A 17,408-nucleotide genomic window follows, 5' to 3' on the forward strand; every position below is an offset into this window, starting at 1 on the left:
GATTCACCGACAACGCCTGACAGCATGTGTCAGCGCATTGTCGATACGTGTGAGAACATCACAGAAGGCGAACTACTCGCTGTTGAGAGGAATGTCGTTACACGTATCGCCAAATGCATTGGGGTTGACGAACATAATTTTGAGCATTTATTGCATTAATGTGGTATTTACAGGTAATCACGCTGGAACAGCATGCCTTCTCAGAAATGATGAGTTCACAAAGGTACATGGAACACGTTGGAACAACCGAAATAAAAAGTTCAAACGTACCTACGCTCTGTATTTTAATCTAAAAAAAACCTAACTGTTGCCAACTGTTAGTCAAAAATTGTGAGCCATATTTTTGTGACTATTACAGTGCCATTTATCACAAAGCGAGATAACTGGTCCAACTGAAACATTGATATTACGTACTACACGAATATGTTATAAAAATGGGGGTTCATGTTTTAAAAAACCCAGTTGATATACGTTTGACCTACGGCAGCGCCATCTAGACGACCATCCATAGCGCCATCTGGTTTCCCCCTTCAAGCTAAGCAAGTTTCGTTCTTTGTAGTTTTTTCGTTTGATGCTTATTTCGTGAGATATTTGGCCCCGTCACGATCAAAGGACCGCCCTGTAAATGATACGAATGTCCAACATTTTCACGCATATCAGCTTGAGGTGTCGATACTGATTTCTGGAGAAAGTCACTTCGGGATGGATGTCGCAACAGAGTGGTGAGCCCGCAGCTTCCTTCTGCTCGACCGTGGCTGCTGCGTGACGCAGCAGATTAGCCAAGGGCAAGCCGCCGTTTATTATCTCATTCGTGGCGGCGCTGACGTCACCGGCGGGCATGGCTCTATATATACCCGCGAGGGGAGCCGCGCGCGCTGCAGAGCGGTCAGTCGCAGCGACGCAGCGGTCTGTGCCGGCGAGGACTGCATAATCCAACATGGCGGACGAGACGGTGCTGTTGCGAGTGAGCCAGGGCGATCTGCGAGGACGGCGCAGGCGCACCGCCTGGGGGTTCCCCTACGCCTCCTTCCAGGGAATCCCCTACGCGCAGCCACCCGTCGGGCCTCTTCGCTTCAAAGTGAGTAGCGCCAGGGCCCTTTTGGTTTACCGGAGTTTGAGTTGTACTTTCCGCAAACGTGCTAAACGCCTAAACAGACGAAACTTCCTGGCAGATTAAAACTGTGTGCCCGACCGAGACTCGAACTCGGGACCTTTGCCTTCCTCGGGCAAGTGTTCTACCAACTGAGCTACCCAAGCACGACTCACGCCCCGTCCTCACAGCTTTACTTCTGCCAGTACCTCGTCTGCTACCTTCCAAATTTTACAGAAGCTCTCCTGCGAACCCTGCAGAACGAGCAGTGTTGAAAGAGAGGATATTCCGTGCTTGGGTAGCTCAGACGGTAGAGCACTTGCCCGCGAAAGGCAAAGGTCCCGAGTTCGAGTCTCGGTCGGGCACACAGTTTTAATCTGCCAGGAAGTTTCATATCAGCGCACGCTCCGCTGCAGAGTGAAAATCTCATTCTGCCTAAACAGATGTTTATTTTAAATGCGAACGTTGCCAGACATAGGTGGTGTACAAATTTTTAAAAAAAGAAAAAAAAAAACTAACGTACTTCTAAATGAAGGAATATTGCGTTTAACGTCCCGTCGACATCGAGGTCATTAGAGGCAGAGTTCTAGCTCGGTATGAGTCAAGGATGGGGAAAGAAATCGGCCGTGCCCTTTCAGAGGAACCATACTAGCATTTGCTTGGAGCGATTTAGCGAAATTGTGGTAAGCCTAAATCTGGATGGCTGGACGTGGGTTTGAACGTCGTCCTCCAGTGTGCTAAACACTCCACTGGGCCTCCTTGCTCGGCAGCATACTTGTATCCCAGTAGTTACCAGCCTCTCTGACAAGGAAACGTCATCAACTTGACGTCATACTTCGTTGTTGTTGTTGTTGTGGTCTTCAGTCCTGAGACTGGTTTGATTAAGCTTTCCGTGCTACTCTATCCTGTGCAAGATTCTTCATCTCCCAGTACCTACTGCAACCTACATCCTTCTGAATCTGCTTAGTGTATTCATCTCTTGGTCTCCCTCTACGATTTTTACCCTCCACGCTGCCATCCAATGCTAAATTTGTGATCCCCTGATGCCTCAGAACATGTCCTAACAACCGGTCCCTTCTTCTTGTCAAGTTGTGCCACAAACTTCTACCCAATTGTGTTCAATACCTCCTCATTAGTTATGTGATCTAGCCATCTAATCTTCAGCATTCTTCTGCATCACCACATTTCGAAGGCTTCTATTCTCTTCTTGTCCTAACTATTTATCGTCCATGCTTCACTTCCATAAATGGCTAAACTCCATACAAATATTTTCAGAAACGACTTCCTGACACTTAAATCTATACTCGATGTTAACAAATTTCTCTTCTTCAGAAACGCTTTCCTTGCCATTGCCAGTCTACATTTTATATCCTCTCTACTTCGATCATCATCAGTTATTTTGCTCCCCAAATAACAAAACTCCTTTACTACTTTAATTGTCTCATTTCCGAATGTAATTCCCTGAGTTTCATCCGAGTTAACTCCACTACATCCCATTATCCTCGTTTTGGTTTTGATGATGTTCATCTTATATCCTCCTTTCAAGATACTGTCCATTTCGTTCAACTGCTCTTCCAAGTCCTTTGCTGTCTCTGACAGAATTACAAAGTCACCGGCGAATCTCAAAGTTTTTATTTCTTCTCCATGGATTTTAATACCTACTCCAAATTTTTCTGTTGTTTCCTTTACTGCTTGCTCAATATACAGATTGAATTACATCAGGGACAGGCTACAACCCTGTCTCACTCCCTTCCCAACCGTTGCTTCCCTTTCATGCCCCTCGAGTCTTATAACTGCCATCTGGTTTCTATACAAATTGTAAATAGCCTTTCGCTCCCTGTATTTTACCCGTATTACCTATAGAATTTGGAAGAGAGTATTCCAGTCAACATTGTCAAAAGCTTTCTCTAAGCCTACAAATGCTAGAAACGAAGGTTTGCCTTTCCTTAATCTTTCTTCTAAGACAAGTCGTAAGGTCAGTATAGCCTCACGTGTACCAACATTTCTACGGAATATAAACTGATCTTCCCCGAGGTCGGCATCTACCAATTTTTCCATTCGTCTATAAAAAATTCGTGTTAGTATTTTGCAGCAGTGGCTTATTAAACTTCAGGGAGCAAAAAGTCTAGCAATCGATCGCACTCGAAACTCTGAGCCATAATTCTGATTGTACGCTGCTAAACTTTCGCGCACACCGTTTGTTTGTCACTCACTCTACCGCACTCCAGTCGTGTACAACCAAAACACACCTATTTGCGAGGTATGGAAGGATAGGTAAGGCGACGCGTATGGATTGCATACCTTCCCGATTTGTTTTGACCTTTTGCTTGAGAACACGCGTTTTCTGCACGAAAAATAGTAAATGAGTACAGATACCTAATATGTCAACCCCTTGCACATTCAGGTTTACAATTACTGAACTATATGAAACAAAATCGTGATAACTTCTGAACGGGTTGCGTTGAGGCGTTCAAACTGCACGGTTGGCCGCGGGGCATGATGGGAATTATTATACGCCTTATGATTTCGGTTAGCGACGAAGCTCACTTTCGTTAGGATGGGATCGTCAGTAAGCAAAACTGGCGCATTTGGGGGACTGAGATCCGTATTTCGCAATCCAGAAGTGTCTTCACACTCAGCGGGTGAGTGTACGGTTTGTAATGTCACGGAGTAGTCGGTGTGATGTTCTTTGATGGCACAGTGACCACCGAACAGTACGTGAAGGGTTTGAAAGATGATTTCACTCCCATTATCCAATGTGACCCTGTGTGCACGCCGTAGACTCTAACTAATTCACAAGCCTCTGTAGTTGGTCCATTCTTCTGTGAAGACATTACACTCTTGCACCGCATGTGATTCTTGCTTTGGAAGAGCGCAACTGTGTGGGAACCACTGTTTTCGTGCAGGACGGAGCAACACCTCATGTCAGTCACCCAGTGAAAGTTCTGCTCAATACAACCTTCCACGAACGTGTTATCTCCAGAGGCCTGCAAGATCACCTCATCTGTATCCATATAACCTTTCGCTCTAGAGGTAACTCGTAATGGAATGCTTTCAACAGGGTCAGGTTTGGTTTCTACCTGATCTGAATGCAAGTCTAGGGAAACAAGTTCCTCACATTCCACCAGAACTGTTGTGAGAATTGTTGATCATGTCGTTCTACAGATACAGCATCTCGTCCACATCTTCGGTGCTCATACCTGAACAAATTATGTAAGTAGAGGTTAATAACGAAATCAACATTATGCCTTTCTCACTTGTTTCACCTTTTCCGTCCACTAATTTATTACATATGGAAACATTTCTGTAAGTCTTCCTTGCATTCACAGGGCACCTGGTGGCCAAAACTAAAACCAGTTTTTTTCAGCGTAAAGCTGTTCCGCATTAACACATTAGGATATCCACCAAGTTTCGCCACCATACGATAATTACAGCTTACACTTGCCCTCGGTGGGTAGCTGCTCTTCGATTATAACCACTCGGTATATTAGAGAGTGTACTTAAAGTCCGGGAACACTTTCAATTATTTATTGCAAAAGAACCAAACATTTTACAGGTATCATACATATTTTATTTTGAAGAGAAACCCTGAAAGTATTTTTTAATTTTCATGTATACCGCCACAGCGTAGTTTGGTAATTTGCCGATAGTCAGCGCTAGTCGCAAACATGGAGAGTTCCGGTGCGGAGCTACAGAAGGGGAGAGCTGTTTCACGAAACGGCCTCCCCGATCACCACATCTCACTCCGTGTGACTTTTTCTGTGGAGACACATAAAGGATCTGGTGTGTGTACGCCTCGGCAACGTGATGTAGTAGAGCTCTGGGAGAGAATACGGGAAGCAACTGCAACAGTCGACGAAGCCACGCTGGGACAGGTATGGCAAGAATTCTATTATCGTATTAACGTCTGCCGGGTCACTCATGGTTCGTATATCGAATGTTTGTACAAAAAACTTTCAGTTTCTCCTCAAAATGCATTATGTGTCACATCTGTACAATGTTTAGTTCTTGTGCAGTGAATAATTGAAAGTGTTTCTGGCCTTTATGTATATCCTTATAGCACACTAAAAATACCTATTCGTTCCACACAAAATGCAAAAGATACTAATAGTACGGAAGTACGCATCTAAAGAACAAAAGCACATATTTATCATCTTAAGTGCTAGTCAGTCATATTCAGATTGATTTTAATTATATTTCACTGACCGTTTGCCACTTTTTAATAATTCAATATCACTCTTTGCAAATTGAAAAACTTCTTTACAGGGCACGTTTTCATATCTCACTGTCACATGGAGCTCTACTTTGATTAAATCTGTTGAACATGTATCTTGTGGCATGCAACTCATTCTTGATCACTAGAAAGATTCGCTCCAGATATGCACTGGAGCCAGGGATGCTGAACAAAATTTTTAACACTCGAGAAATATTTTGTTCACCTTGTTCAAGCACTGAAGAAAAGAATTTAAGTCAGCTTTCGACATTATCACCATCTTTGTTCACACTGCTGCTAAGGTCATCTCAATAGCTGCTGAACTCCTTATACAGGGTGAAAAGAATTTAATCGGACAAACTCTGGGAGGTTGTAGGGGACATCAAAATAATTATTTTTCCCTAATGTCATTTTTTCCTAGGAGGATTATTTAAACCGGTGGAGGCCTCATTACGCTCTTCAGTTGTTAGACGGCGTATTATGATCTTAAGTTGTAGGCAACTTTTGTCCACCAGTGTAGTAGTGCATTGTCTCTGTTTACTAATGGAGCGATACACCTGGAGTGAGTACAATGATATGGTTGGTGCGTACTACGTAGCACACCACAACAGACGAGTTGCACAGCGGGTTTATCAACAACAATATCGTGATCGCCGTATCCCGCATCATACGACCTTTGCTGCTGTGTACCAACGTGTGCGTAATACCGGGTCATTTAGTAGATTACCTGGACAGGGACGCCGTAGCACGGTAAGAACGCTGCAATTTGAGGAAGGTGTCTTGCAGCATGTGGAGCGGGATCCTTCAATCAGCACTCGTGCAATTGCACGCAACATGGGGACGAATCATACGAATGTAAGAAGACTCCTTTGAGAGAAATTGTTACTTCCATTTCACTTACAGCGTGTCCAGAACCTGGAACCAGTTGATTATCCACCCAGAGCACAGTTTTCGGCGTGGTACCAGGAACAGTGTGAAATGCATCCTACATTTCCATCCTCTGTGTTGTTTATTGATGAAACAACCTTCGGGCGTGATGGAGTCTTCAACATGCAGAATTGGCATGTTTGGAGTGAGGATAACCCACATGCTACAGTTATTAGCGCTCATCATATGCGGTTCTTCGTTAATCTGTGTGTCGGTGTTGTTGGGGACTGTTTAACTGGGCCGTATCTGCTACCTAGGCCATTAAATGGCAGGCACTATTACAATTTTCTCTGCAGAGCATTTCCAGAATTGCTGGAAGACGTCCCGCTCCCTACAAGACAACGCATGTGGTTCCAACATGACGGGGCGCCGGCACATTTAAGCCGTCGTGTGCGTCGACTCCTGGACCGACGGTTCCCAGAAACGTGGATTGGCAGAGGTGGTCCTGTACCATGGTTCTGCTCGATCCCTAGACATGTCTGGACTTTTTTTGTGTGGGAAGAGATGCACAACCTTGTTTACGCAACTACTGTTGCATCAGAAGAGGATCTGTTTGCCCGGATAGTAGCAGTAGCAGGAACAATTCACGATACTCGTGTGGTTTTTGCTCGTGTCAGACAGAACATGATCCGACGGTGTAATCTTTGTTTACGTGTCAATGGAGGCATTTTTGAAAATCTACTGTAATTGAAATTGGGTTGTGTTAATGTGTTATCTCCTGGCCATAAAAAATGGAAAAGTGTTTGTCGATTTAATTAATTTGCCGTCAGAAAAATTTTCCTCTACCGATTTAAATACTCCTCATAGGTAAAAATGACATGTCACCGGAGCGCATTAGTATTGTTCGCGTTTGGAGTTGTGCCAGGCTGATGGGATTTAAACGGCGTCGGAAACTGAACAGTCACTGTGAAGGACACGCAGTGCCGCGTGATCGCATCACAAAGCATTATTAGCGTCTGACAGTCTGAAAGTGGCCTCAGTGTGGGTTTCCATACGGCCGTTTTGCCGAATCGGGCGGTATCCGTATTTTTGGGGCATTCGGGTGTGACAGTGGCATGATACAGAATGAAATTTTCATTCTGCAGATTAAGATAGTGTGTTGGAGCGAGATCGAACGTCTGCCTTTGGCGTGCAAGTGCTCTGCCGACTGAGGTACCCAAACAAGACCCGCGACCCTCCTCACAGCTCTACTTTCGCCAGCACCTCGTCTCCATGGCTTAGCAATGTCTCCACAATATCCTTCCTTCCATGAGTGATAGTCAGGCACGTATCGCAGGAGAGCTTCTGTGAAGCTTGGAAGATAGGAGACGAGGTACTGTCGGAAGTAAGGGTGTGAGGCTGGGTAGTGAGTTGGGCTTGGGTTGCACAGTTGGCAGAGCATTTGCCTGCTAAAATCAAGTGTCCTGCGCACGAGTCTCAGTCCGCTACACAGTTTTAGCTTGACAGGAAGCTTCAGTGGTATGATGCTGGAATGCATGTGAACGCGAGGCTCTAGTCGACCATGTCTGACCATCATAAGCCGTACTGCGCACCGAGCATATCGTAATCCCCTTCACATCCTCGCCTGCCTTTCGGACAAGTAATAGACTCGCTGCAACATTTTGTGTCATCGTGGAACATTAGTCGGAGGCTAGCGGCCTGTAGTAGAAGAAGTGTCATGATGATCTCTCCATTGGCAAAAGATTCCGGAATAGTCCTCCATTCGGATCTCCGGGAGGGGACTGCCAAGGGGGAGGTTACTATGAGAAAAAGATTGAATAATCAACGAAAGGATAATGTTCTACGAGTCGGGGCGTGGAATGTCAGAAGATTGAACGTGGTAGGGAAACTAGAAAATATGAAAAGGGAAATGCAAAGGCTCAATCGAGATATAGTAGGGGTCAGTGAAGTGAAGTGGAAGGAAGACAAGGATTTCTGGTCACATGATTATCGGGTAACATCAACAGCAGCAGAAAATGGTATAACAGGTGTAGGATTCGTTATAAATAGGGTGTGTTACTGTGAACAATTCAGTGACCGGGTTGTTCTAATCAGAATCGACAGCAGACCAACACCGACAACGATAGTTCAGGTATACATGCCGACGTCGCAAGCTGAAGATGAACAGATAGAGAAAGTGTATGAGGATATTGAAAGGGTAATGCAGTATGTAAAGGGGGACGAAAATCTAATAGTCATGGGCAACTGTAATGCAGCTGTAGGGGAAGGAGTAGAAGAATAGGTTACAGGAGAGTATGGGCTTGGGACAAGGAATGAAAGAGGAGAAAGACTAATTGAGTTCTGTAACAAGTTTCAGCTAGTAATAGCGAATACCCTGTTCAAGAATCACAAGAGGAGGAGGTATACTTGGAAAAGGCCGGAAGATACGGGAAGATTTCAATTAGATTACATCAGGGTCAGACAGAGATTCCGAAATCAGATACTGGATCATAAGGCGTACCCAGGAGCAGATATAGACTCAGATCACAATATAGTAGTGATGAAGAGTAGGCTGAAGTTCAAGACATTAATCAGGAAGAATCAATACGCAAAGAAGTGGTATATGGAAGTTCTAAGGAATGACGAGATACGTTTGAAGTTCTCTAACGCTATAGATACAACAATAAGGAATAGCGCTGTAGGCAGCACAGTTGAAGAGGAATGGACATCTCTAAAAAGGGCCATCACAGAAGTTGGGAATAAAACATAGGTACAAAGAAGGTAGCTGCGAAGAAACCATGGGTAACAGAAGAAATACTTCAGTTGATTGATGAAAGGGGTAAGTACAAAAATGATCCGGGAAAATCAGGAACACAGAAATACAAGTCGCTGAGGAATGAAATAAATAGGAAGTGCAGGGAAGCTAAGACGAAATGGCTGCAGGAAAAATGTGAAGACATCGAAAAAGATATGATTGTCGGATGGACAGACTCAACATACAGGAAAGTCAAAACAACCTTTGGTGACATTAAAAGCAACGGTGGTAACATTAAGAGTTCAACGGGAATTCCACTGTTAAATGCAGAGGAGAGAGCAGACAGGTGGAAAGAATACATTGAAAGCTTCTATGAGGGTGAAGATTTGTCTGATGTGATAGAAGAAGAAACAGGAGTAGATTTAGAAGAGATAGGGGATCCAGTATTAGAATCGGAATTTAAAAGAGCTTTGGAGGACTTACGGTCAAATAAGACAGAAGGCATAGATAACATTCCATGAGAATTTCTAAAATCATTAGGGGAAGTGGCAACAAAACGACTATTCACGTTGGTGTGTAGAATATATGAGTCTGACGACATACCATCTGACTTTCGGAAAAGCATCATCCACACAATTCCGAAGACAAGAGCTGACAAGTGCGAGAATTATCGCACAATCAGCATAACAACTCATGCATTGAAGCTGCTTACAAGAATAATATACAGAAGAATGGAAAAGAAAATTGAGAATGCGCTAGGTGACGATCAGTTTTGGCTTTAGGAAAAGTAAAGGCACGAGAGAGGCAATTCTGACGTTACGGCTAATAATGGAAGCAAGGCTAAAGAAAAATCAAGTCACGTTCATAGGATTTGTCGACCTGGAAAAACCGTTCGACAATATAAAATGGTGCAAGCTGTTCGAATTTCTGAACAAAGTAGGGGTAAGCTATAGGGAGAGACAGGTCATATACAATATGTACAACAACCAAGAGGGAATAATAAGAGTGGACGATCAAGAACGAAGTGCTCGTATTAAGAAGGGTGTAAGACAAGGCTGTAGCCTTTCGCCCCTACTCTTCAATCTGTACATCGAGGAAGCAATGATGGAAATAAAAGAAAGGTTCAGGAGTGGAATTAAAATACAAGGTGAAAGGATATCAATAATACGACTCGCTGATGACATTGCTATCCTGATTGAAAATGAAGAAGAATTAAATGATCTGCTGAACGGAATGGTCTAATGAGTACACAGTATGGTTTGAGAGTAAATCGGAGAAAGACGAAGGTAATGAGAAGTAGTAGAAATGAGAACAGCGAGAAACTTAACATCAGGATTGATGATCACGAAGTCAATGAAGTTAAGGAATTCTGCTACCTAGGCAGTAAAATAACCAATGACGGACGGAGCAAGGAAGACATCAAAAGCAGACTCGCTATGACAAAAAAGACATTTCTGACCAAGAGAAGTCTACTAATATCAAATACTGGCCTTAATTTGAGGAAGAAATTTCTGAGGATGTACGTCTGGAGTACAGCATTGTATGGTAGTGAAACATGGACTGTGGAAAAACCGGAACAGAAGAGAATCGAAGCATTTGGGATGTGGTGCTATAGACGAATGTTGAAAATTAGGTGGACTGATAAGGTAAGCAATGAGGAGGTTCTACGCAGAATCGGAGAGGAAAGGAATATGTGGAAAACACTGATAAGGAGAAGGGACAGGATGATAGGACATCTGCTAAGACATGAGGGAATGACTTCCATGGTACTAGAGGGAGCTGTAGAGGGCAAAAACTGTAGAGGAAGACAGAGATTGGAATATGTCAAGCAAATAATTGAGGACGTAGGTTGCAAGTGCTACTCTGAGATGAAGAGGTTAGCACAGGAAAGGAATTCGTGGCGGGCCGCATCAAACCAGCCAGTAGACTGATGACAAAAAAAAGGGGGGGAGGGGCAACTGGATTGTCCTTGAGACAGAGAAGTTGCTGTCCATGCATCAGCACGGCTTCAGTAAGCCTCGCTCCTGCGAAACACAACTCTCCCTTTTTTCACATGATATCTTGCGAACCATGGATGAAGGGTATCAAACGGATGCCATATTACTTGACTTCCGGAAAGCGTTTAAGTCGGTGCCCCATTCCAGACTCCTAACTCAGGTAGGAGTATATGGGATTGGTTCCCAGATATGTGAGTGGCTCGAAGACTTCTTAAGTAATAGAACCCAGTACGTTGTCCCAGAAGGTGAGTGTTCATCGCAGGTGAGGGTATCATCTGGACTGCCCCAGGGTCCGCTGTTGTTTTATATCTACATAAATGATCTTTTGGATGGGGTGAATAGCAATGTGCGGCAGTTTGCTGTTGATTCTGCGGTGTACGGAAGGTGTCTTCGTTGAGTGACAGTAGGAGGATACAAGATGACTTGGACAGGATTTGTGATTCGTGTAAGGAATGTCAGCTAACTCTAAATATAAATAAATGTAAATTAATGCAGATGAATAGGAAAAGGAATCCCGTAATGTTTGAATACTCCGTTAGTAGTGTAGCGCTTGTCACAGTCACGTCGATTTAATATTTGGGCGTAACATTGCAGAGCGATATGAAGTGGGACAAGCATGTAATGGCAGTTGTGGGGAAGGCGGATAGTCGTCTTCGGTTCGTTGGTAGAATTTTGGGAAGATGTGGTTCATCTGTTGAGGAGACCGCTTATGAAACACTAATACGACCTATTCTTGAGTGATGCTCGAGCGTTTGGGATCCCTATCAGGTCGGACTCAGGGAGGACATAGAAGCAATTCAGAGGCGGGCTGCTAGATTTGTTACTGGTAGGTTTGATCATCACGCGAATGTTACGGAAATGTTTCAGGAACTCGGGTGGGGGTCTCTAGAGGAAAGGAGGCTTTCTTTTCGTGAATCGCTACGCAGGAAATTTCGAGAACAAGCATTTGAGGTTGACTGCAGTACAATTTTACTGCCGCCAACTTATATTTCGCGGAAAGAGCACGAAGATAAGATAAGAGAGATTAGGGCTCGTACAGAGGCATATAGGCAGTCATTTTTCCCTCGTTCGGTTTGGGAGTGGAACAGGAAGAGAAGATGCTAGTTGTGGTACGAGGTACCCTCCGCCACGCACCGTATGGTGGATTGTGGAGTATGTATGTAGATGTAGATGTAGATGCAGAATTACAGTCTCACATATAGGCCGTCGTTCAAACCACAACACCAACGGCTGCGTCTTGGGTGGTACTGTGACCAGGAAACATGGGCTGTTGGTGAATGACTCGCATTGTGTTCAGCAGTCAACTGAGATTCTGAACCACCCAAGACGATCATCGTTGCCTAGTACGGCAGTGACCTGCAGAGAGGTCCCGTTCCCCATTGTTTTACAGAGGCACAACATTGTTACTTGTGGCACCATGGTGGAGGGGATTGGGTTTGACTTCAGGTGATGGGCGGTATTGACTGAGGGAACTCTGAGGGCATAACGGTTAGTCGCGTCCTCAGCAGCATTGTGCCATTTTTCAACAGAACAATGTCGCCCACACATGGCACGTGTCTCTATGTCCGGCCTGCATTATGTTGAGGTACTACTGTGGCTAGAAAGGTCTCCATATCTGTCCCCGAAAGAACAGGTGTGGGACCAGCTCGGGTGTCATTTCCAGCCACTGCCAGTATGTAGGACATCAAGGACCAGTGACAACACTTGCAAGCCGGCGTTGCTCAGGAGAGGATACAGCAGTTTTATGACACCCTTCCCAACAGAATCATTGCGCGCATCAAGGCCAAACGACAGTGCTACGCCAAACTGATTGAGTCCATACTGCCAAGCTGTAAATTTCACGTGATACTGCAATCACTGAATTAACAGTGCATACCCTCCCAACCCATGACGTTTAATTGCGTTCCCTCTCCCCTGTGATACATTTATCCTTTGAGTTTCCAAGAGCCTTTGTACCATTAACTTCATAAAATATTTATTGACTGTTAATAATGTCTTAAGAATGTTTCTGATGTGTGTTGCAGCCCCCACAACCTGCTGGCGCCTGGACAGGCGTATTTGATGCCACCAAACAGGGGAACGTCGAGTCGCAGCTGAACATCAGCACAGGCAAATACGAGGGGGAAGAGGACTGCCTCTTCATCAATGTCTTCACTCCCAAGGTGAGCAAACGAATCCACTGCTATATTTCCTCTGTTTCTTGACCGCCAACAGACCACAGGTACAAGATCCACCCACCAAGCAGCCTACTAAAGTGGTGGCGAGCAAGATCGGCCCAGCTGACACAGTACAGCCACTGCAGTTTCCTGAATGGAAATGGAAATGAGCATATGGCGTCAGTGGCCGAGAGGTCCTAGTCGGGAGATTCGGCCACCAAATGCAAGTCTTATTGAGTGCTATGCCACATTGGGGAACTTGTGCGTCGACAATAGGGATGAAATGATGATGAGGACAGCACAACACCCAGTCCCTGAGGGGAGAAAATCTCCCTCCCCAACCGGGAGTCGAACCCTGGCCCCCATGTGTGGCATTCCAATGCGCTGACCGTTCAGTTATTGGGGTGGACCACAGTTATCCAGATCTACAGTCAATATTATTTGGTTGGTGCATGAGCCTAATCTGCGTTTTCTGGACTGAGGACCTTATGGTCAGAAATGAATGATTAGCTCTTTATTGAAGTAACTTACACATTGCAGCAAGCACATGTTCAAAACGATAGCCTTTAGTCTTAATGCTCCACTTAAACAGTACACAATAGTTTGCTGCATATTCCTCACTACTACTACAGTCTATTGTATGAAAGTTAAGATGCCAGGGAAGAACGTACATGGTTCATGAGGGAGCTATGAGGCCAAAAAGTGTAGAGGCAGCCACAGGTTGGTATACATCCAACAAATACCTCCGAATAAAAGTGCTGCTCTGAGATGAAAAGGTTGACACTAGAGAGGAACTCGAGGTTGGCAGCATCAAACCAGTCAGAAGACTGATGACATAAAAGAAAAGTGAAAGGAAGCCAGATCCATTCTAATCAGTCTTGCTTCTGTTTCTACATAGATTTCATTCCTGAACATCATCATGTAGCCTGACAGGAATTAGTCAGAGCCATAAGTCATTCTCTGCACTACTCTGCACTACTGCTTCAGAGACAGCTGTGTCAGTATTGCAGTGGAAGCACGACTCTCCTACACGAGGTCCTCCAGTATGTGACGTGAAGAGGTGTGAGCTCCTGTGTACTGGAGCAGCTGTCCCCAAAGAGGCAATATGGTCTACTGAGAATGACATAACTATCAAAATTAGCTTAGTACATTTCACCAGTATCAGCACTGTACTGTTCATAACATCCTAGCTTCAATAGGAATTGGATATGGACAAAAGTGTGTTCCATTAACCCCTACCATAAAGGCTTCCCTGCACAACTGGCATGTTGTGTGGGTGGGACTGTTATCATCCTACCTCATCGACCTGTTCTGCAAAGCAGCCTATATGTCAGGGACACAATACAGTTCTCCAGCCCTTTATTTGTAGGTTTCTCTGTACTGGAGCCATGTTATGTCGGAGTAATATTGATCTGCTTTATTGGCCTGCTTTCCATGGCAGCCTGTATGTCTGATGCAAAAAATGGTTTTTAAGCCCCCTGATGTGTAAGCTGCCATGTATAACAGGTAAGTTGTATGAATAGTATTGGTCTGCTTAATCAACCTGTTTATCAGGAACTACATGGGCTATGGGCACGGCTGGGGAATGTTGAGATGGTAGAGAAGGGGATGTACAGAGAGATGGGCACAAAAGGGGTTGAACAGAGTGACAGGGGACAGGAGGGGATGGATAGACAGATGGGGTAAATGATAAGGGCCAGAGAGAAGGAGGACACGATGGATACTGAGAGGGTGAGCAGAAACTGGAGAGAATATGTGTGGAGGAGGAGAAGGAGGAGTTGCGCAAATAAAAGGAGAGGAGGAGATGGACAAGGGTAGGAGGAGATGGACAAGGAGGGAGGGGAGGAGGGAGAGATGCAAGAGGCAGTTGGAAGATGTAGTGGAATAATGAGTAGGTGACAAGGAAGAGAGGGAAGGAGGAGGTTTACAGAGAGGGAGAGGAGCTATTGGTCTGAGACAGGGGCAGAAAAGTATGGTCAGAGAGAGAGGTTGGAGAAGGTGGACAAAGGGAGAGGATGGACGAGATGAAGAGATAGAGAGAGTGGGGATGAGGAGGTAAGTGGATAGTAGTGGGAGGATTAGGTCAGCAGAGAGATGGAGGGAGGGTGGAGACTGAGAGGGGGAAGGAAGAGGAGGAGTGTGCAAAATATGTGCGACATCTGCACATGGGTGAAGCCATGGGGAAAAGGATACTATACAATAGTTGATAATTCTTCCGGGTTATATGGCCGTGCCCGCATCTCGTGGTCGTGCAGTAGCGTTCTCGCTTCCCACGCCCGGGTTCCCAGGCTCGATTCCCGGCGGGGTCAGGGATTTTTTCTGCTTCGTGATGGCTGGGTGTTGTATGATGTCCTTAGGTTAGTTATATTTAAGTAGTTCTAAGTTCTAGGGGACTGATGACCTAAGATGTTAAGTCCCATAGTGCTCAGAGCCATTTGAACCATTTTTTTATATGGCTGTGGTCCATGGAACTCTTCTATTCCCAACGTTTCGTCCAGTACTACGTTGGACATTTTCAGAGGTATGGCTGGTCCTGCCGGCAGGACTCAGCAGGACCAGCCATACCTCTGAAGATGTCCAATGTAGTATTGGACGAAACGTTAGGAATAGAAGAATTCCATGGACCACGGCCGTATAACCCAGAAGAATTATCAACAACAGTACCATCTGGTCGTGAAAGCCTTCATTGTATGATACTATACAATGTATGTGAATATTGACTGATAACATTTACAGACATACTTAGGGTCTTCATTGTTGCACTATGCCAACAACATGGCGAACTTGAACAAATTGGGACACATAACTACATTAAAATCTGCAGCCTTTCATTGGTGTAAACTGAGCCCTCGTTTCGACAATCTGCCGCTTTGTGGTGCATCCATTCCCTTGCTGTCTGCCCAATAACATTTTGAGACTTATGCAAGGTTCTTCCACGAAGATGATGTGAGCTCTTGTTTTTCTCCACCAGCTACCTTCAGAAGGGGTCCGGGGCCTACCCGTCATGTTCTTGATACACGGAGGTGGACTGTCTGCCTTCTCGGGCAATGAAGAGTGGTTTGGGCCAGATCTGCTCATCCAGCATGGCATCATCATGGTCACGTTCAACTACCGTCTAGGGGTGCTTGGTATGTAGAATAACAATAAAACAGTAATCACTCATTCTTTCATCACATGCACCTCTAGAAGTAAGACAAATCACTGGGGAACACTTCTTTATCTAACTATGGTATAAATTAAAGTTCCCTGGCTCAATTTGTGCCTGTATATTCAGGCTAATCTCAGGAACTACTGTAGGGCTTTTAATATGGTTTTTACCAGTGTGTAGACTGATTCACAAGGGACGTTTGGGTGTATAAGTTGTTAACTCTATGCCAGACAAGTCGTCCAACTGCACGTACGTAGTGCTACCCATCTGAAGCCATCAGAGTGCGCCACAAGTCACTATTAAAATGCAACTGAAGTGCTGGAAAATGGGTACATAGCAGACGGGCTGAGGCAATAAGGACAATGTCTGTCATGCTTATCAATTGTTCCCTGATCATTGTGTAAGCAAGAAAGCGAAGTACATGGAGTATTGAAGAACACGAATCCAACTAGAGGCATGATCCATTCCGCACCAGGATATGGATATCTGTATAAAATTGGCAAAAGTCAATCAGACAGATGCGATTGCGGAGCGATTAATACAGCGGATAATATGGTGTTACAGTGCTCTCTGAACAGTGATATCAGGGACAACATCGCTGTACACGAGGCACTTCAGCTTGAAATAAGCAACCCTAATTCTTTGGCAGCCTATAAGTAGCACCTTTATCTTCTAAGGTTCAGGACACAAAGGAATATAAACAGTGAAGCGTCAGCACACTGAAGGCTACCATAGTCACATAGTAAGAACACTGTTATTACCTAGTACACACACTAATGTACAAAAAAACTACACAGCACGAAGGAATTATTCGAATGGGATGGAAATCAGTAGATGTGATGTACATGTACATACAGACAATTTCAGAAGAATTGGACGATTTTAAACTTCCTGGCAGATTAAAACTGTGTGACCGACCGAGACTCGAACTTTGCCTTTCGAGAGCAAGTGCTCTACCATCTGAGCCACTGAAGCACGACTCACGTCCGGTACTCACAGCTTTACTTCTGCCAGTATCTTGTCTCCTACCTTCCAAACTTTACAGAAGCTCTCCTGCGAACTCCTGAAAGAAAGGATATTGCGGAGACATGGCTTTGCCACAGCCTGGAGGATGTTTCCAGAATGAGATTTTCACTCTGCAGCGGGGTGTGCGCTGATATGAAACTTCGTGCTTCAGTAGCTCAGGTGCTAGAGCACTTGCCC

General features: G+C 44.8%; 1 protein-coding gene across 1 annotated transcript in view; it reads left to right on the forward strand.

The window, feature by feature from the left end:
• The first annotated feature begins 872 nt into the window (after positions 1-872).
• The window catches only part of LOC126291637 (juvenile hormone esterase-like), a 156,306-nt gene continuing 139,770 nt past the window's right edge, over positions 873-17,408 (forward strand). Inside the window, exons 1-3 of the mRNA XM_049985206.1 lie at positions 873-1,078; positions 12,926-13,063; positions 16,029-16,185. Of these exons, the coding sequence (XP_049841163.1) occupies positions 938-1,078; positions 12,926-13,063; positions 16,029-16,185 (436 nt within the window). The 5' untranslated portion in view covers positions 873-937. The remainder of the gene's footprint in view (positions 1,079-12,925; positions 13,064-16,028; positions 16,186-17,408) is intronic.

Source organism: Schistocerca gregaria, chromosome 9 (assembly GCF_023897955.1).
Source record: "Schistocerca gregaria isolate iqSchGreg1 chromosome 9, iqSchGreg1.2, whole genome shotgun sequence".
NCBI classification, from domain to species: domain Eukaryota; kingdom Metazoa; phylum Arthropoda; class Insecta; order Orthoptera; family Acrididae; genus Schistocerca; species Schistocerca gregaria.